The sequence below is a fragment of the Batrachochytrium dendrobatidis genome, assembly GCF_000203795.2.
Source record: "Batrachochytrium dendrobatidis JAM81 unplaced genomic scaffold BATDEscaffold_1, whole genome shotgun sequence".
Taxonomy (NCBI): domain Eukaryota; kingdom Fungi; phylum Chytridiomycota; class Chytridiomycetes; order Rhizophydiales; genus Batrachochytrium; species Batrachochytrium dendrobatidis.
The window spans coordinates 2,889,067-2,909,902 of record NW_006281099.1 but is presented as its reverse complement, the minus strand read 5'-3'; the positions used below and the strand labels follow the sequence as shown (position 1 = coordinate 2,909,902).

The window sequence follows — 20,836 nt, the reverse complement described above, 5'->3', positions numbered from 1 at the left end:
GTCCCTATGTATCATCATCTGACAAAGTTTGACTAATTAGCCAATTCAAACGCCGTTTATCCAACACAGCACTACTGGGCTATGGTCAGACTCGTTCTAAAGTGCATTCACATAAAATGAAAGTTTTCCGTATTTATCTTGCAGTGGTTGTTTTGGAATAAACAGTGGCTAAATACTATCTAGAATAAGATGGCAGCTTGAAAACATTCTCCCTGTCACTGTTTGGAAAGTCTTGAATGTATTGGAACAGAGATGTGAACATTCGCTGTGTTTTGTACCAGAATGAGCACGAAAAAGACCAGCCAACCAATCAGTCCAAAAAATAATGTTGCTCAGTAAGATTGGCACCCATCAAACACGAGTCTGGCCGTTTATTACACTCTTATCTACTGTTTCACCACACGTGGATATGGCGTAAATTGTCCAATCATTTGACCCCATTATATCTCATATCCTAACTTGGTATTCGGGTCTTTAGTGCTCACTATGCTTTGACCCACAGCCAAGCAATACATTATAGGAATAGATTCTGAAAACTAAAATTAAAACTTGCCATATATACTATGTCGAATGCTTTTGCAAACTTTAATATAAGGGATCGAATAAAGTATGGCTTTTTTAACCCAATCTCTAGTATAATGAATAAAACCTATAGCTGCAAAAATATTTAATATGTTTATAGTTTAGACTTGTGTATTCAACCAATAATGATGTTGAAGTTCATGATAACACAAGCTGCAATAAAACTCCTAGAAAACCCATTTGCTCGAAATATGAATGATCATCTAAGCAGTTATGTAGGAGTTGAATGGATAGAGGCTGTAAAGCGTCCTTCAAAGACTACCTATAAATAAAGCCAAAGCTACAGCAACGCCAAAAGTGATGGTCATTATCACACCTCCCAAGCTCTGTTTTTGACCCAATACATTATTTTTTGAAGTCGAGGTAGTTCCAACAGCAGGGGAAAAGGTGGTAGCACCTGTAGGAACACTGGCAGTGACTGGAGCACCAAGTTGCAGATTAATGGTTTTGGCAACAGATGGTATACCATTCTTATCCAGCACAAACAGCATCCAATTTCCTGGTGGTGCTATACCTGGCCCGCTTGGCGCTTCGACAATGATCGAGTTGGATGTATTGTATAGTATCCTGAGCTCAATAAATCTCTGATCTGTGTTGGTTTGATGTGTAGTCGTCGAGTATCGAATGAATGTTACACGCGAAATATCGCTAACAGTAGACGATATTTGAACAGCAAATGTAGATTTATGGGTGATGCTCGCTGGTGCACTTGAAATGACTGGACGACCAGACTTTTCTGCAATTTGTAGGTAGGGCGGTGCATATCTTTCAAGATTGTAGTTGAATGGCTGAGTACAGTTATTTTGCGCAGAATAAAGAATAGGGTAAGGTGGACAGTTGGTCTTGTTGTACTTCCAGTAATCGTCATAGTTGTCCATTTCTGATCCGGTAGTAATAACGTGTCCTGACTCTACTAATATCACTCCAGAGTGATATAGACGGTAATTGGTAGCAGGCGCCATCACACTAAACTGTTTTCCTGCAGGTGCTTCAGGATCAAATAAGTTGGGTGTCATGACAGGATTGTATGCGTCCTGGACAATTCCAGCATCACCACCAGATACACCACCACCTGCACCATTTACATACAAAATCTTTCCATCTATATACAGTTGTGTGTTAGCTATCGATACCATACTCTCAACAATTCCAACTGATTACAATACACCATCTAGCTTACCTGGAAGAATAATCGAGTCTATCATGACACGGGGATTAGGAAGATCATCTACTTTTTTCCAAGTGGGATTAGCATTTTCAGGATTAATTTGCCAGCACATAGGGGATGCGTCGGTATTAGAAGCTTTGGAGCCACCACATATTTGAATTTTAAACTCCCAGTTGTTTTTGATGGTCATGGGAAGCACAGTCATTGTAGGTGCATATGGATAAATCCAAGGCAGATGGTCCAAAACTGGCATATCTGGAACAGTGTATGAGAGCTCATCCGTTTTTGGATCAATAATGACTGTCTTGTTAGACACGAACAGAAAGACTCGCTCAGAAGGCATGGTGAATACCATTGGATAAAGCATAAATGGAAAGGCCCATGCAAGAATTGGCAGAGTACGTGGCCATTGACCAGCTTTTGACGGGTAATATTCGTACGTAGGGTTGTTTTCAGATGCATTGAGACGACTATAATCCAAGTTTGAAGTACTTCCGCCAATAATTATTTGAGAACCATCGGCAAGAGTTGCCACTGAAGGATACCAACGCTCGGTAGTCATATCTGATAATGATGTCCAACTTCCAACGCAATTCTGAGCATCAGCAGGACACGGATTGTATATACGACGACCTCTACGACCATCTGGATAGATATTAGATGTGCCATCACTCAGAACGCCTGTATAATCACCGCCAACCTGAAAGATTGCGCCATTAGACATCTGAGCATGACCACCACAGAATGCACTCGTATCCATTTGGAGAGGAGTAAATTTTGAAGTCCATTGAGTAAAAGATGAAATAGAGGCACCATTTAGCAGGTCTATTTCGGTAGAGATCATACCATTTGTAAGTGGATTGGTTGGGTACTGTGGTATTAATGTAGTAAAATAACACGGGTATTTGAATGTGTACATGAGAAAATGTGTTAGTAGATATGAAGCAAAGGAGTAAAATAAACGACTAGTGCATCAGATAAATGCAATAAATGGGATAAGGTGCAGAATCATATACAAGTGAAGATTCTGTAGGCACAGTTGTATAAACGATCATTATAGTCGAGTCAATCACAACATGGAGACTGTTGGTATGTAATGGCGGTGTTTGAAAGAGATGTGACTAGCGAGCAATGTAAAAACATACTATGCACTTTGAGCAAGATGCAGTATAAAAACAATAGTTTAGATTACCTTTGAGTGGGGACGTTCATTGCAAACCAGCTTGTTGCCAGGTATTTGCAGCGTGTGAATACAGACAACTCCTGCTGAGCCAGCAGGAGTCCACACGCCCAAGTTCTGAGCTGCTGCCACCACAGAAAATACAGACACAGTAGTAGTGGCAGTGAATAAATTAGACAGCATATCGTGCGGAGTAACGAAAACAGTAATTTAAAGGTATACTAAACACTAGTAGTTTTTAGAAAGTTAGTTTATTGCAAATAGGCAAAACAAATTGCATTATAACTAAATTAATGACTTTACATAGGTCACTGATTTAAAAACTGAGTACAATAAGGTAAAGTCATTGTGACCTGTCAGCTTATAAAGCTGTTTATGTAGATGGCATTGTGATGATATCAGGCTCGAGTAAAACACGGGTCTTGACCATAACAAATCGATTCAGAAGTTTCAGCCAGAATCGGACCTCACGCGGCTACGAATGAGCCGCTGTAAAAGCCGCGAAGCAATCGAGTCTGCTGTTTGAACTTGTTACATCATTAAGCCAGCGTATTCATATATTTTGAAAATAGGCTTTCAGAATTATACAGCCGTATTCATGAATGATGGGCGCCATTTTATTGGACAGTGTCTGAACTCCTTGACAAAGCCGACTGGTCTTTTGTCCACATTTCTGTATAAAAATTGACCAGGTCTTCAAAGCAGCATTCACATCATAGTTTTGGTAAACTTCGCATCAAAGCAGTCAAACTCAATATCTGGAATGGGTAAGTTTGGTTTCAAACTTGATGATTGTACAATGCATGGCTCTACCAAGGAGAAGAAAGTGATGATTCAAAACTATAGTTTGGTCTGTGCATCATATGGACGATGTGTCTATTGAAAAAGCAGTCCGTTTCTAGTAGAAAAGCAAACAAGTAGTCGACTATTATTTAGTCTGGATCAGTCACCGCAAGATAAATACAAGTACTTCATTTTGTGAATACGGCAGTAAATAAATGTTGGTGTTTATTTTGAATTTCTTAGAATATCATAGATGAGCACACGGCAGTAAACATCAATGATATAATGCTGATAATAGGGGTTATATTAGCATGATTTCTTCCCGCAGTGGAGAAGCTTCCAGTTGGAATAATAGTTGCCTCGCCAATTTGTAGATTAACAGTTTTTGCCACGGATGGAACATTGTTTTTATCCAAAGCAAATAGCATCCAGTTGCCTGGAGGTGCGCGGCCAGGAACATCAGGAGCCTGAACAACCAAGGATGATCCTTGCTGACCAAGAATTTTGAGTTCAATGAACCGCTGATCAGTGTTAGTTTGGTGAGTAGTGGATGACTGACGAATAAATGTGACTCGGCTAACATCATTCACTGAAGAAACCATTTCTACAATAAAACTCGATTTGTAAGTAACCGATGGCGGAGCCTTGGAAATGACTGGACGGCCATTGGCTTGAGCAGCCTGCATATAAGGAGGAGCAAATCGCTCAATATTGAGATTAAATGGCAATGTGCAGGCATCAGGAGTGTATGCCTGAACAACAGGCATACAGTTGGTTTTGTTGTATTTCCAATAGTCGTCATAGTTGACCATGTCAGATCCCATCGTGATGATAAATCCAGATTCAGTAAGGGCAGCGCCAGCATGATACAGACGATAATTGGATGCAGGAGCCATGGATGACCATTTCTTCCCAGCAGGGGCTTCAGGATCAAACACGTCTGGAATCATAATTGGACCACCTCCGTTGAGTACTTCGCCAGGATCACCGCCGGCTGTTCCCCACGACATACCGTTCATATAAATCATTTTTCCATCTAAACCATTTGATTTACGAGTTTAGCCAATCATTGGATGCTGCTAATTCATGACACGCTAAAACTATTGAATACAAGCAACACTTACCTGGCATAATAACACAGTCGGGAAGTAAACGACCACGAGGCATATCATCAACAGCAGTCCAAGTAGGGTTGGGGTCGTCGGGGCTGATTTGCCAGCACATTGGCGAGGCATCAATAGTGCTCATCTTGTTACCACCGCAGATCTGCAAAGTGAATTTAAAGTTATTCTTGATGGTCATGGGTAAAACCGTCATTGTAGGAGTGTGTGGATAAATCCACGGCGCATGATCCAAAACTGGCATATCTGGAACAGTATAAATCTGCTCGTCGGTTTTAGGGTCAATAATGACCGTCTTGTTGGATACAAATAGGAATATACGCTCAGATGGCATAACAAACACCATTGGGTAGAGCATATTTGGAAAGGCCCATGCAAGAATGGGCAGTGTACGCGGGTCGCCTTGTTTTGGTGGCCAATACTCGTATGTGGGATTGTTGATATCCGTCAAGCGATTAAAATCCATTGCATCTGTGGATCCACCAATGATAATCTGGCTGCCATCAGCAATAGTGGCAATAGTTGGGTACCACCGAGCAGTTGACATATCGGGAAGTGATGCCCAATTTCCAACACAGTCTGCGGGTGAGCCAGTAGGGCAGGGGTTGTATACACGGCGACCTTTGCGGCCATCTGGAGGAAAAGTGCCATTATTTGCACCATATTGATCACCACCAGCAATAAACCAGGATCCGTTGGCCATGAGTGCCTGACCAGCACACAAGGGATTGGTATCTACTGGGCGGGGAGTGAATTTTGCAACCCATGGATCAAAAGTCGAAGCTGAAGCACCATTCAATAAATCAATCTCAGTAGAAACCAAGCCATTCGTGTTTGGGTTTTGTGGATACTAAAATGAGAATATAGGTAGGACAGCGCAAAAATTGGTGTTGTAAAGTTAAGCATTGAAATCATGTGTTGAATAAGGAGATGAGCGTGGATTCAGATGCAAAGTCAAGGTACAATAGTAATAATAGGCGGTAGGAGGTAATGGTATCAAGGCAAGATAATTGTACAAATCAAAAGTATTGATAAAGGGTTAGTATACATAATTAACAAGAATTCATGATAAGAGAATGAACAAGTGGCTTCAAACCCCAATTCAATTGACTATGAATAACGGCAGCTATTACCATTTTCTGATGCGGTCGCTCATTGCAAATGAGTTTCGAATTGGGCATAAGAGCTGAGTGAATGCATGTTACACCAGATGATCCAGCAGGTGTCCAAATCCCGGTACTTTGGGAATTGGTGGATAGCGGTAGCGCAGCTATCAAGAAAGCTAGTAATGCCGCCCTATCAATGTAGTACCTATATTGTTTGGTCATTAGATTTGATGGTATTATGGGTAAGGAATTGACCAGCCAGCAATTTATTAGTCGTATTCACGTAAAATGAAGTGTTTTACTTGTTTTGTAGTCACCGCCACTATTTTGCTTTGGAATAAGCAATGCTTGAATGTTCGTTGCGCTTTCCTATTAGAAACCAACTCTAATTGGCATGTGTTTGTTTAAAACAACAGTCATCATTGTGATGCACAAACTATAGTTTTGAATTGAAATTAGCTTTGCTGAGCGTGCCATTTATCCGTTTTGCATAGCCATACATTGTATAGTCGCCAAGCCCGTTCAAATCCAGACATTAGGCTCGGCTGTTTGGATGTTGTCAAGTTCGTCTTTGTTGTATCCTAAAAATTTGCAGATACGTTTTAGCTCAAGAAAGCAAGGGCTGCATGTCTCAGGAATGTACTGTTGTTTTTATGGCGATTGCCAGGAGAAAAATCAGTGAGCTTTGCCAAGGAGTTCAGGATACAATGTTGTCCAGCAGATTTAATGAACACTTGTGATTGGCAGTTCCGGTTCGTTCACGTGATTAATACACGTGATTTTTTGACATTTTGAAATTTGATTTTGAAAGTCATTTGCAGTTGTGGAGTTGGAACTCGTATGCATAGTCGTAAGGACCAGGCGGACAATAAGGGCTCGTTTCTACAAGGGCGAACAAATAAGCTAAAAAATACTGCCTCCTTTTCCTCATTACGCAAACCTTTTTTTGGGTTTGGACAATCATCTTCATCAACACCATCTGGTTCATCCATTTCAGAGCAAGTCTCGTCTGCAAGCTTATATAGCACCGCATCTGCAACCAGTGACTTGCAGCGCCCACAAAGCATCTTACACATGAACTCTGAGTTTGAAGTAATGATGGTGGGTGTTTTTGGTATTGAATTTTCTGATATCGCATGTGTTTATTGTGTTTTATCATCGTCTGGGTTCTGATTAAAGATTAATCCAGATATGTTGACTAGTCCCATTGGTGAATGGACTTTAACGATTTCTCAATATAGTAGTCTGGCGAAGTTCAAGATGATCAGAGTAGTGGCAAACTTTTATATCATGCACTTGTAACTTCCAGCTACCACCACACTTGTTTCTGTCGCTAATAATACTCCAATGGTTTTACATGTTTATTACAATACTACCTAGGACGATCGCAGAATACCAGAAGATCAAAGACACCAGTTACGGAATCTACCATTGAAAAGTAGAGAATTTCTGCTTACAAATTGGCGCAAGTTGGTTGGATTATCAAATACACCTTCTAGATCAAGTTCGATTCCAGCCACATCATCCAGTATCTCAGCAGCACGATCTAGTAATCATAGTGCCACAAGCAGTGTTCTTCAACCATCAGATCAATCCACTTCATCAAATCTGCAAAATAATAATACCCAGAAATCATCTGCTACATCTACCAGTCAAAAGCAGATTTCACTGCTATTTAATGATATATTGGTAATCATATTGAATTTCAAATGTTCACAACACGAATCTCCTATTTTGATTCAGATTTCATTAGTTTAACTGCTTTAAATCATTAGGATGCCCTTAATTACAATGGTGCTCGACGACTGAGTATGCTGGCTTTGAGTGACTCGAAAAAACTCCACTTTATTCGACAATACCATCGCAGACAGGAACTTGAACAAGAGCAATCTCGCAAAAATAAGTTTTTGCCCAAAATCATTGCTCGAAAAACCTCGCTGTTGTTTTCTTCTCCTACTATGCGTCCAGTAGAATGCTTAAATGATACAGAGCTGGAGAGTGTTTTTGCTCAAGTACTGGTCAGTTTGTGTGTTCTATATTTCTTATTAGCTGTTCAAACTTGTCCAATTAAATTTGCTTTACTATTGTGATTTTATACAACTATTAGAATGAAATGGGTTTGCAAGGATCTGCACGAACAAATCTTGCTTTTAAATCAAACTCATATAAACGTGAAATCATTGCAAAATACCAGATGCAACAACAATTACAAATCGGTGTTGGCTCTGATTTTAATCAACAGCACACTCCAGCCTCATTTCCAATATCAGATCCAGTAAATCTATCATTTAAAAACAAGCTACGATCAACCACACGTTCTACGCAGTCTGACACAAAGTCTGGTTTAGTAGAAGGCCGCGCTACCGCTCTACCAGCACCCCAAGTCTCACAAGCAACACCTTTATCCACTTTACAAAGTCAATACTTGCCTTTTAAAAAACACGCCTCGTTTGAAAAACCACTGCCTATTCCGTTTGAAAAACCGCTACCCATTCCTTCATCTCCAACGCTTGATGTACGACTTACTAGGCAAAGTCGGGTTTCTTCTAAAGCAGCAAGTCCTACTGGATCGTTGCTAAATGCTAATAGACAATCTAATCAATTTACAGAAAACTCTGCAGAGTGGTTTGTGATACAAATCTCCAATAGGAACGCTACATTAAAGGCACTGTTTAGACTTTTGAGCTCGCTACGAGTGACTCTTTCTCTTGGCGGGAGTTCATTTAACGATAAGTTTTTGTTATGTCGCATCACACTAGACAACTCTAATATAATTGGCGGTGTTGAATCGTTGGAAATTGCCATGGACCGAATCACTGAAATACTATCTCCAACATTGCGGCAAAGTTTCAATACAATTTTATTTCAGCAGCGTCTTGACTCTAATGTAGGAGTCAAAGTAAGATCTGGATTCACTCAATCTATTTATGCGGATGCCGTGCTGGGAGACGAACTGCGACATGAAGTTGTTCAATGTATTCGATTGTTGTTAAATAGCAAAGTAGGAGTTGGCGCATTAGTGAATTCTATGGCTCTTTTGCGCCAGACGGTGTGGTGTTTAGCACTTCCTTCGCCAGAGTTACGAGATGGTGTTTTGAATAACTTTCAACAGCGTCGTGCATTTTTAGCCTTGCGATCACTAGTCAGTGAGACTTTGGCTCCCTTGTGTTTACTTTCCGATGTAGGCCGGAAACTAATTTTGCAGGCTTTACTGGAGCTAAGTCAAATACAAGATGAGCCAGCTCCATTTCAAAATCTTATACTGTCTATCGATAATCCATTTTGTTTTGGTGACAAAGCGGCCAAGAGAGATAGTAATGGGTTTGAAGAGCTAATTGACGAGGTTGAGTTGTGGGACTACCGTACTAGCATTGTTGTTCTCATTAATTCACTGGTCTCTGCTGCCGAGCAGCCCACTGAGCGATGGGGAGTGCGGAGATTGGTAGAGTCTCGCGGCGTCCGAAGTATTTTGCAGGTAAAGCTATAACAGTTTTTAGTTTTATATATGCACTATGTTTTTAACACATTGCAGGTTTATGGGAGTTTCTTGTAATATACTAACATGGATGCTGTATAGACTCTTTTGAATTTGCGTGGCTGTACCGCTACTTTTAGAGTTCAAGTGGATGCATATGAACAAGATCGAAAAGCTGATATTGAAGAAATAGAAAAAATATACAAAGACTGTACTAGAACATTTAGGTAATTTGATGCGCCATGACACTGCTTGTTATTTATAATTTCCATTGGTTATTCTAACCATCTTTACAACCTTTATTTAAATAAAACATTTATGCTTAAAGCAATCCGCAAGATACCCTCAGTAATCTACTCAAATCTGCTCAATCTCTTCCTGACCCGGAACGTTCAACATACCTAGTTATGGCTACATTAGACAACTTTTCGCAAATTTTAAACTCGCTCAAACCAATAGATGATTCTGAAACTCAGATAAATTCTTCTGCACGAAAGCAAGGTTTCATTTACGGTGATGGCATGGATCGACGTGGATCACATAACTCAAATATAGATCAAGACTTACATACAAGAGAAAAGTCATCTTATGCTTTAACTGCTTTGGAAAAATCCACGAGAGCAATGGCAGGCTCTGTTTTAAATTGGCGCTCTCCTCAAAACTCTTTTTCAGAACCTATTGCACCTGAAATGCAAGCTCGAAGATGTTTTGAGCTGTTAAACAATGATGTCATCCGTGTGTTTGAAGATCTTTCAAACCCATATCCGCGCAAAGCAACTCCCCATTCCACGACAGATGAGGAAGAACTGCGTGTATTGGGAAACACAAATCTTACTGGTGTTATTCAAGAACTCAATAGTTTGAAAAAGCAGGTATGTACTATTTTGAAACTATGTAGATGTTTTTGCATTTGGTAGTATATCAAGGTTGAATTTTTATGCCAAGCAACACTATGTATTGGTAATACTGATCATGTTTAAACTGTAGCTACGGGAAACACTTTCACTGCTAGATATTCAAAAAAAGCAAAATATTTTTTTGAAGCGCTCACTAGAACGAGCAAAAGCAACTCCGACTGGCAATGCTGATTTTGAACTTGGTTTTGAGGATTCACTTTCACAAACTGATTCGCAAAATAAAGCATCGGGGAGTATTGAAAGAGCTTTTTTAACAAGAAATTCAAAAGCTGGCCAAGAAGAATTCATCAATAATCAGTTTATATCGCCAACTGATGCTTCAAGTCATAGTAGATTAGCAAAAGAAAGATCTTGGACACTCAAGGCGTCTAAAAATGAGGGACCCTTTTTAAAACGCACCACTTCACACAGTCTCCAGTTTCAACAACATGATCCGTCAGTTGATACGAATGATTTAAAGTTTAGCGAGAAAGGTAGATTGTTGATTTTTCTTGTATTGACCGAGTTTGTTTTAAACCATCATTGATACATTTAGATTCAGCAGCGCTTCATCCTCCAGTTATTCGTATAGATTCAGAGGCTGACTTGCAAGATATTGTTTTGGAAAAAGGTCAAACTCACTTCGAGTATTCTGGAAAACATATTGTGCTTGGCCCAAGTGGTACGATTATTCAGTCACGTCGTTTTAAACCATTTTTAGACGAGACACGCTTTAAAAAGGTGTCAGTAGATGGCGTTGTAGGTGATGCGAATCGGTCATCTGAGGGCAATTCTGAGATATATGATTATTCATCTACTGAAACTACTGAAGCTCGTGAGCTTATTGGAATGATTCGGGCTCAGCAACAACTGGAATCTCAATATCAAACCAATCAAGACACATCTTCGGCATCTGATATTCGTGTACAACATACTTGGAATCGTCTTGGTAAAACAGCTGGAGTTGGTAAATTATGGGAAGAGATTCAGCGTCTTGAAAGACAAGTTGATGAGCTTCGTGGTGTGAATGAGAAATTGGAGATTGAAACACAGTCGTCGATTGGTCATCAACAGCTTAAACAAAAAAGTCTTGCTGAAAGTACCGAAACATCCAATGATGCTATAGATAAAGACGATTCTAGTTCAAGTAGCGTCAACCAACTCACATCTACTGCTACCTATTCAAATACTGATCAAGATTTAGAAGATCAAACTCTCGTAATCAATGCTACACCACCACCACCTCCTCCTCCACCCCCTCCATTATCTGGACCTCCACCGCCACCGCCCCCTCCACTATCTGGGCCTCCACCGCCACCATCTGGACTAGGTATGGCGTTCAATTAATGCATTACAATTTGCTGATCTAGACTAATTACAGGTTATTATTTTTAGCTCCACCCCAGCAAAATCTCTTAATTTTGCAAGCAAAGAACCCCATGAAGGTATGATGCTATGCTTTTAACTTACAGCAATTATGAATAATTCACTGGTTACAGTCTAACACTATTTGCATATTTTTGAACCACTTTAAGCATTTGCAATGGGACAAGATTGCCAACCATATTGCAGTTCAGTCCATTTGGAAGGATCTTTTCACAGAAACTTATAGTAAAGATATAGATCTTGAGGAGGACGAACTATTAGAATTGTTTTCAAAAATAGATGAAGCCAAGACAGTACAGTCATCAAAGCCTCTTGAAGCTAAAAAGGTCATTACACTTTTGGATCACAAACGCGCTCAGGATATAGGTATCTACTGCATTGGAGAATTACTATTTGGTTTTTATCAAGCAATTCTAATATTTGGAGTGCGTATTGTGATTTCTTTTAAACTAGCCATCACTCTCAAGGGACTGCGACTTCCTTTTGCATCCATCAGCTTGGCTATTAAGACTATTGATGATGATGCTCTGTCAATCGATCAGCTTTCTAAGCTTTGTAAATATGCTCCAAAAGAGGACGAGTTGGATATTTTAAAATCTTATGAAGGTGATCTTAGCGAGCTTGGTGATGCAGAAACTTATTTTATAGCGTTGATGGACATACCACGTATCGAGATGCGCATGAATAGTATGATATTTAGGCGTCGATTTAACGACGAAATTGATGAAATCACAACAGTATGTCAAGCTTTATTTTATTGATATGGTTAGTTTTTTTACATTTTCAACTCACTTGGTTTTGATATTTTAGGATTGCTCCACGCTGTTGTTGGCATGTGATCAAATTCTCAAATCAAACTTGCTTCGGGAATTGCTTCAGGCCGTACTGATTATTGGAAATTATCTTAACGGAACATCCTTTCGAGGAAATGCGCGTGGCTTCCGACTTGAGTCACTCATGACGGTAGGCTTGTTTAAAATCAGTAATATACAGCTGCAATCTATTTGATAGCTTTATAGCACTGATACTTTTACATATATTTGAATACTATATAGCTGAGAGATACAAAGGCAAATAATGGAAAGGCAGTAGGCACATTGTTGCATTACCTGGCTCAATATCTCCAAAAAAACCAGCAACATGTTTTAGAGTATATGTCAGATATGCCATCTGTTGAAGCTGCCTCGCGTGTTTCTTTCAACTCGCTCGAAGACTCTATTCGACAACTGCGCAGCGGATGGCAGTCTATACAATTAGAGCTTGAAACATACAAGTCACAAGGATTTCCAAAAGATACTCAGGATAGGTTTCTTGATTGCTTTGACACATTTTTGTCTAAAACCAAGACACCATTGGATACTGCAGAAGAAACAGTCAAGGAGCTGCGTATAAAACTTGATCAAGTTTTTCATTATTTTGCAGAAGATGTGTCAGATCGCATGAGATCTCCTGAAAAGTTTTTTGATATTTTCCCCACGTTTTCGCGGAATCTTCAAGTAAGTTTGCCAGACAATGCCAACATGAAGTCTATGGATGATGTGTTTTTGCTAATAAGATTTAATACCATATGCACTCATTAGCGAGCACTCAGGGAATACAATGCAACCTGTAGGTCGATTGCAAACAAAAAAAAACTTTTTATCAAGGCAGAGGCACAAAAGGCAATCATTGCACGCAAGCGATCAAGTCAAGCTAGTTTCAAAAACTTGGCACCGACAAACTATGCCAAAAGCACTCCACTGACTTTGCAAACTGGCATGGCAAACACTTTCCTGATGCCTGATTCTGCTGAAATGACCGCTTCTGCGCGGTTTACAATGGAGAATGGACCAAGAAGTACATTTATGACGGCAGTGCCACCACCAGTAGACGGAATGAGCAACCTTCGATCTATTGATGGCCCAGATACTTTAGTTAAAGGGTTTTTTGGGTTTAATAACAAGGACAATGAGTTGAGTGTGAGAGCAGATTCATTGGACGAGTTTGCCGACAATCTTTTAAAACAGGCAGCATTGGAGGAGATGCAAGAGCGTATGCAGGATATACACGATACGGCACATAGTAGTCTTGATCTGGATGATGCGGATTTATTACCAGTTCAACACTCGGACAGTTTTGAAGAAGAGAGCTTACCTGTGATCATTGATGATTCCAACTACTCTTCACCAAGAATATCGACATTCGAAAATTTGCTAGGCATACCGCATGAAAGTAGTTTTCATTCGATTGCAAGCGATGAGGCCAGTATAAGCGAGATATATAGTAGTTTACAGCAAGATGATATGGACTCAGATACACTTGAAGAATCTGGTGAAGGGAGCATAGCAGTATCTTCATTGCTGCTACACGGTGGATCTATGGCGAATGCCAGAAACACAATCAAGCGCGTAAAGAAACATCTTTCGTCCAGCACCGTATATCACATTGATGAATCCATGCCGACTCAATTAGAAGTTGAGTCTGATACTGGATTTACTGCTCTGTAAATACTATGTAGATAATAAACATGTACATATTCTCGATATCAAATCTATTTGGATCAGATTGTGATGATTCAGATAAAAGTCATGTGAGTTTGTACTGTGCAATTTTCACATTTTGTTTGTCACGTGTACAGAAATGGTTTTTGTAGGCAAGATCTCGACAAAAACCAATTCACTAGATTGGAACCAAGTGGTGTCTAATTGCTCATGCACAGAGCGAGCACTGTGACTATTTTTACCTTTGATACGCTCATTGATCTTGTATTGTTTAATAAGATTTATTTAGCTGGACTTTTCCTACTCAGCATATGCTCATTGATTCCACAGGAAATACAAGTTCAACCAACTCGACTAAATTTCTTTTATAAACCCATCAGCCGTATAAACACTACAAGCGCATATCAAAGAATAAACAGCAGATCTTTCACAAAGTATTAGCGGTAAACGCACCTTTGTTGGGGCATCGGTTGCACACTAGGTGCTTCTCGACCAACATTCACATGCCTTATTGCCCCACTACATCCACACTTCCAAGACAAACTGCTCATTTCAGACGAAAACTTGTCTTTCAAAAGTAAGTGGGCTCGATTCAAAGCTGGATATTTATTAAATCCAGACATTGGTCCTATTTTATCGTCAACCTTTGCTGGATAACCTGAGAGTTTTAGTCTATTAACACAGATATGATGTTCTATATGCCTTTTTAATTATAGTTTTACTGGGTTCTGCTATACACATAATTATAAATCAACTAGCTTTTGTATTCTTCGATATTCAGATGCATATATGCCATTTATTCGACAGAAATCAACATGCGCCAATCACACAGTACCTTTTGATCGTCTTAAATCCCTTGCGAAATCTCGCACTAATTCTATTATACCCTCATCATCTCTAGTTCAGACTAGTCCACAATCTATACCAAAAACACTTTTAATCAATCCAAATACCGAGCGTTTGATTATAAATTATATAGATCGAAATCAACTAATACAGGCAATGGATATACTATGGTCACATAGATCCGTTGGAAACATGATATCACTTGACACTTTGGATCTGATCTGCTCGGCTGTATTAAATCACGGATGTCATCATACCATTTCATCATATTTACGATGGGCGACACTGTACGCTAACTCATCTAACCAGCAAAGTATGATGCCGATGCTGTGTCGAATTGTGCAGGAATCTAAATCTGCAAGTCATGCTTCAATAGTGCTGGATTTTATTTATAGAAATAAGATTTCAACTTCGCCGCAGTCGCTGATTTTGTTTTCCATCATCTTCACCGAGAATAATCAGCACTCTGACGCCAAGAATATAATTGATGAGCTGATACGATCTAGTCAGTTTGGAAAAGCATCAAGCGACGTGTACGAAGCACTCATTTACCATGCCTTACTGACACAAGATTTCAAAGTAGCATTCAGCATTTTGGTTTGGGCAATAGAGTTCAACATCTGTTTGGGTGAAAAGTCCATCAGCCAATTTGCTCATAAGTTATCCAAAGCAGGAAAGATGAAGAGTATCACGATTCTGCTGCAGCTATGCAAAGATTATCGGCTTGGAGGTGTATCAGGAATTGCCCATATTTACTCTGCAGCTATTCGATGTCATATATATACTCAGCCCCGGAATCTAGACGGTCTCATGCAAATCTTGAAATGCGTCACACCAGATATGCTTACTAAATCTTCTTGCCTGGTGGCTACGCTTGTTGCTACTGCCCATCACGTAGAGCGGCTTGATCCACATGTATATATTCCCATTCTTTCAACCAGTTTACTGAGAAGCCACTTTAATCGTATGGATGCTTCTATTTTCTACGAGATCGTTGATACTCTTTCTACTCCGCCTTTGAGTCGGCAAATTTTACCAAAATTATGGCTAAACGAAATGATCACTGCTGGCCATCGTCCCCCAGTTGATCTTTTAGTTCAAATTCTTACCAATGCTATAGATCATAGAGCTTTCAAGTCTACCGAGAAAATGTTTAATGAGACCTATAGGCAGGGCTATAGAGTGAGTAAATCCTTGTTTACGATGATTATTCAAATGCAAGCCGAGGCGTGCAATCCCCAGACAACACATTGGTACATTGATCGAATGCTGAGAGAGGGTTACTCATTGACCCTTCCTATTCTTCACTCCTTGATTCGAATGTTTATTCAACTAAACGACTTGGATGAAGCGTTGAGTCTTTTAAAAAGGGCTCCCGAAATCGATCAAGCTTTGCATCAGGCTATAAAAGAGCACGCTAATGAAGCGACGGTAGACTGTTCACTGACTGAACTCATGTGCAGAAAACCAAATGTTGTCGGATTATCAAAGAGTTTTGAATCTCGAGTTCAAAGCAAATCCAATGTTAATAGTATGCATGACATTTTAACCGAGGTGGTTGAGTGGTATGTAAGATTGGATCAGCTTGACGAAGCACGGCGATATATTGATTTGATTCTTAAACTTGATCATCGTGTCCAAACGATTGCGTTTTCAATCTACATCAAGGGATTTGGAATTGCCAATCGTCGTTCCGAGCTAGTTTCGTTTATTGCTCATTTACCATACATGTATACTCGACCGGACGAAAGGCTGTTTGCTGCACTTGCTCTTGCATTATCCCGTTGTCAGGACTTTACTATTCACGACATTGAGCGAGTGATATCCATAATGGTGACATACTATGGGATCACGCCTACTCAAGATTACATGTGGACAGCATTGATGAGATGCTACCAATGTGCTTCCAGTTTCATTTGCATTCGGCATGTTTGGTTGGCTTATATGGATAACATGTATTCATCTGGGCGTTTGATAAATCTGACACCTAGCGATTGCCACCAACTCAATTGTATGTTGACACTACTTGTTACTACTTGGGGCACTTCTGATTGCAATACAATTGCAGCTATTGGAATGCACAGTGATTGGATAGGCGATCAATTTTCCCAATGCATTCGCAACTATAATGTTATTCTTGATGTGCAATCTTGGACTAAACTGTCGACTGTTAGTGCAATCTACCAAGTACCTCGATTATTTTTATTTGTATTGGACTGTGCTGTCAATTCTGATCATGATCCCAATGAATTTCAATTGAGCACCGACATAGAGTCTGCAGACCAGTCCAAGCAGGAGCCTCAAGAACACCAATCAAAAAGGGACGGGACTGTTTTAAAATGGTACACTGCCAATACTAAGCAGAGTAGAACCACCAAAAGTTTAAAATTCAAAGCCATTCATGTAACTCCAGAAATACTTTCTTCGGTTTATATGACACTTGTGCAAGGGGATGATCAGTTTGGGATTACCATTTTGGGACATCTTGTGAACCAAATTCTAGAATATAGAACTTCCGTCAAGATGCGAGAGTTGGGGGAACGCATTCGTATGCATTGACATCATTAGTAATAAAGATATTAGAATAATCTGCTAGTATATACAGCTGTATTCATATAAAATGGGATAGCAAAGTACATGACAGCCAGTCTTATGGAATGATGATTTCCATCAAATGTGTTAAGCAATATGATATCCTCTAAACTCGTTAAACTTGGCTGGAGATTATGAAAACAAGTTTCATTCCTGACGTGATCTTCAGATTAGAACGCGAATGTATCGATGAACTTGTAGAGTTTGACAACAGTCGAATTCAATATCAGGATTGCAATGAATGAATCTGGTGATTGTACGATACACGAATATGACAAAAACGATAGTTTGTATTTTACAATAATTGTTGTGAATTGTAGAATACAAAGCCAATTTGAGTATAAAAATGAATGTTTAAACATTCCAAAACAGAAGTTTCTACTTGTGAATACAGCTGCAGTGTTGCAGAGTTCAAGTAAAAACTTCACAAACGACTTTTCTGTTGGGTTGAATGGTGCAGCATGTCAGAAGCTTGGGATGACTTTGAACTTGATGACGATCTGAATGCTATGATGGCTGCTGTTGATGCTGCCGAGCTGTCTGCTGGCATGAACACATTGACTGCTACTAATTCACATGTTTATTCTTCGACTGCTCAAAGCCTGAATGCTAGCAATCGACCCAATCCTATTCCTGCTCGACCACTTGGCTCAGTTCAGCAACGACTAGTCTTTGGCCAGTCTGGACTATTGTCTGCACAACCCAAATCCTCTGGTCCAGCAGCTCCTTTGCAACCTGTCCGCAATTCAACTAATGTTCCTCACAACCATTCCAGCACAAATGCTGCATCTATTAAATTTAAACTCAAGCCAGTCGCTCCCAGTCAGCCTGGCACTTGTCAATGGCCAATGCTTAATAATGGCAACACTCCATCCACTATGTGCAATACTCAACATGAAAAGAGTGACATGGCTAATCAGATACAGCAAGGTGATCCCAGTGCAGTGTCCAGCCTAAACACGCATGTAATCGATGAAAAGGAGTTGGAAACATGGATATATCCGATAAACTATCCGCTTCGAGACTACCAGTTTAATATTATCAGTCGTGCCTTGTTTGCAAACACATTGGTTGCTCTTCCAACTGGTTTGGGAAAAACTTTTTTAGCTGCTGTCGTCATGTACAATTATTATAGGTGGTTTCCAGAAGGGAAAATCATTTTTATGGCTCCTACAAAGCCATTAGTAGCTCAACAGATTGAAGCATGCTTCAAGATCACTGGCATTCATCAGGTACCAATCTATAAAATAGTTTAATTTGTATTATGCATTGAAATATCTTGGTATGTGTTTAAACCGACGCATCGTGTTTCTATTGTCAATCTGATGATCTTGTCATCTAATCATGCAAACACAACTAGGATATGACGTATGAGTTGACAGGAACCACCAAGTCAGAGACGCGCATTGGGATCTGGAAACAAAAACGTGTGTTTTTCCTAACACCCCAAGTAATGCAAAATGACTTGCGATCTGCAGCGTGTTCAGCTGATAAGGTTGTCTTACTGGTAGTTGATGAAGCACATAGAGCAACTGGAAACTATGCCTATTGCGAAGTCATTCGCGAACTTTCAAAAGCTAGTTCTCCTTTTCGTGTCTTGGCACTCAGTGCAACACCTGGCAGCGATATGAAAGCTGTTCAGCATGTTGTAAACAATCTTCTAATTCAGCACATTGAAATTCGCACAGAAGATTCGTTTGACATTCGGCCGTTTATTTTTAGTCGGCAAATTGAAGAGATTATTGTTAGTCTCACACCACAGATTACACGGATCGTTGATGCTTTTGCCAAGGTGGTTTCCATTTTTCTTGTTCGATTATGCAATCACGGTGTGTTTTACGAGAAGGATCCTCGGGCAGTATCTCGATATGCTCTTCTTGATGCTCGCAAACGATGGATCGATAACCACAAGGATGCAAACCGTGCACAAATTTCATCCATTATGAATGATTCTGGAATTTGCATGGCAATGTGTGCGGCTTTACAGCAGCTCCAAACTTATGGCATCCGTTCTTTTTATGACACAGTTAGTAGTTTTTTAGCAGAAGCACCTTCAGAAAAAAATTCACGTAGTCGTTCTGAACTAGTGGAAAACTCGGATTTAAAAGCACTCATGATCCACGTAAATGAAATTACCAAAAGTCCTGATTTTTCAAGTCACCCAAAATTAGATCGACTTGTTGCTGTCGTTTTAGAGCATTTTTCAAAAGAGCTGCCCGATAACGGAGACGAAGGTTCGAGTGATGCTAGCTTGTCCAAGTCTCGCGTCATGATTTTTTCTCAATACAGAGACAATGTCGATGAAATTGTGACAAAACTCAATCAACACCACCCATTCCTGCGAGTCATGTCGTTTATTGGTCAGTCATCAAGTAAAAGCGGCAAAAAGGGGAAAGGATTTACACAAAAGGAGCAATTGGAGGTAATATATTAATTTGGAAACGAATGATCTTGTAAGAGTTGGTACAAACTTTGAGCAGTTGTGTTGAAATGTGCTCAAACCTATTTTTGCGTAGGTAATTTCCAAATTCCAATCTGGAAACTACAACGTCTTGGTATCTACATCCATTGGCGAGGAAGGGCTAGATATTGGTGATGTTGATCTCATTGTCTGCTACGATGCACAGACTTCACCAGTTCGTATGCTTCAACGAATGGGTCGAACAGGTCGTAAACGCCAAGGTAGAATTGTTGTCATTCTTTCAAAGGGCAAAGAGGAGGAGATTCATCGTAAAGCTCAGGCCCAATACAAGAGTATCCAGCGTGCCATTATGGATGGACAAGGAAAACGAATTCAAATGTATTCGGGTAATTTATCTCGAATCATTCCATCTAATGCCAGACCTGTCTGCGACAAGCGTGAGCTTGAGATTGCCCAGTATGAACGTTCTAAATCCAACACATTATCCAAGACAAAAATGGTCACAAAAAAACCATCCATATCTTCGTTGGAACTCGAGTCTCTTATAACTGCAGATCGACAGCGATATAAAAGCGCCAGCTTAAAATACACTGATCTGTCTATTGGGCGTTTTGCATATTGGCAAACTCAGTTGCTTCCAGAGATTCGGTTATCGCGTACATCTCGATCTGTCAATTTTGTTCAAATGATTCAGCTTTGTGAGGAGCTAGGAATAGAAGAAGACTTGAAAAAGTCTAGACCTGTAATTGAGAAGATGAAATCCGATTTATGCTGGACCAATTTTTTAGCAAACCTCGAA

The 20,836-nt window shown here is 39.9% G+C and overlaps 5 protein-coding genes across 5 annotated transcripts; 3 read left to right on the top strand and 2 right to left on the bottom strand.

The window, feature by feature from the left end:
• Positions 1-654: 654 nt before the first annotated feature.
• On the bottom strand, positions 655-3,113 carry BATDEDRAFT_84971 (uncharacterized protein; the record flags this gene model as incomplete). Its single annotated transcript, XM_006676032.1, has 3 exons — positions 655-1,684; positions 1,763-2,621; positions 2,943-3,113. The coding sequence occupies 3 exons, from the start codon at positions 3,111-3,113 to the stop codon at positions 834-836; spliced, it is 1,881 nt and encodes a 626-aa protein (XP_006676095.1). The 3' UTR covers positions 655-833.
• Positions 3,114-3,914: 801 nt separating this feature from the next.
• On the bottom strand, positions 3,915-6,165 carry BATDEDRAFT_34177 (uncharacterized protein; the record flags this gene model as incomplete). Its single annotated transcript, XM_006675714.1, has 3 exons — positions 3,915-4,749; positions 4,838-5,684; positions 5,968-6,165. 3 exons carry the CDS (start codon positions 6,160-6,162, stop codon positions 3,953-3,955), a joined length of 1,839 nt encoding a protein of 612 aa, XP_006675777.1. The 3' UTR covers positions 3,915-3,952.
• A 615-nt stretch (positions 6,166-6,780) lies between these two features.
• BATDEDRAFT_34176 (uncharacterized protein) lies at positions 6,781-14,183 on the top strand (the record flags this gene model as incomplete). The annotated part of the gene is made up of 14 exons (XM_006675713.1): positions 6,781-7,041; positions 7,321-7,629; positions 7,716-7,952; positions 8,048-9,415; positions 9,518-9,642; positions 9,744-10,287; positions 10,403-10,805; positions 10,868-11,641; positions 11,707-11,756; positions 11,847-12,063; positions 12,151-12,434; positions 12,508-12,660; positions 12,753-13,193; positions 13,278-14,183. 14 exons carry the CDS (start codon positions 6,781-6,783, stop codon positions 14,181-14,183), a joined length of 6,072 nt encoding a protein of 2,023 aa, XP_006675776.1.
• A 201-nt stretch (positions 14,184-14,384) lies between these two features.
• BATDEDRAFT_34175 (uncharacterized protein) lies at positions 14,385-17,620 on the top strand. Its single transcript, XM_006675712.1, has 2 exons — positions 14,385-14,754; positions 14,894-17,620. The coding sequence occupies exons 1-2, from the start codon at positions 14,681-14,683 to the stop codon at positions 17,580-17,582; spliced, it is 2,763 nt and encodes a 920-aa protein (XP_006675775.1). The 5' UTR covers positions 14,385-14,680; the 3' UTR covers positions 17,583-17,620.
• A 903-nt stretch (positions 17,621-18,523) lies between these two features.
• On the top strand, positions 18,524-20,488 carry BATDEDRAFT_9192 (uncharacterized protein; the record flags this gene model as incomplete). The annotated part of the gene is made up of 3 exons (XM_006675029.1): positions 18,524-18,847; positions 18,976-20,037; positions 20,132-20,488. Coding segments are annotated over 3 exons (1,743 nt in total), but the record flags the coding sequence as incomplete, so codon positions are not given.
• Positions 20,489-20,836: the final 348 nt, after the last annotated feature.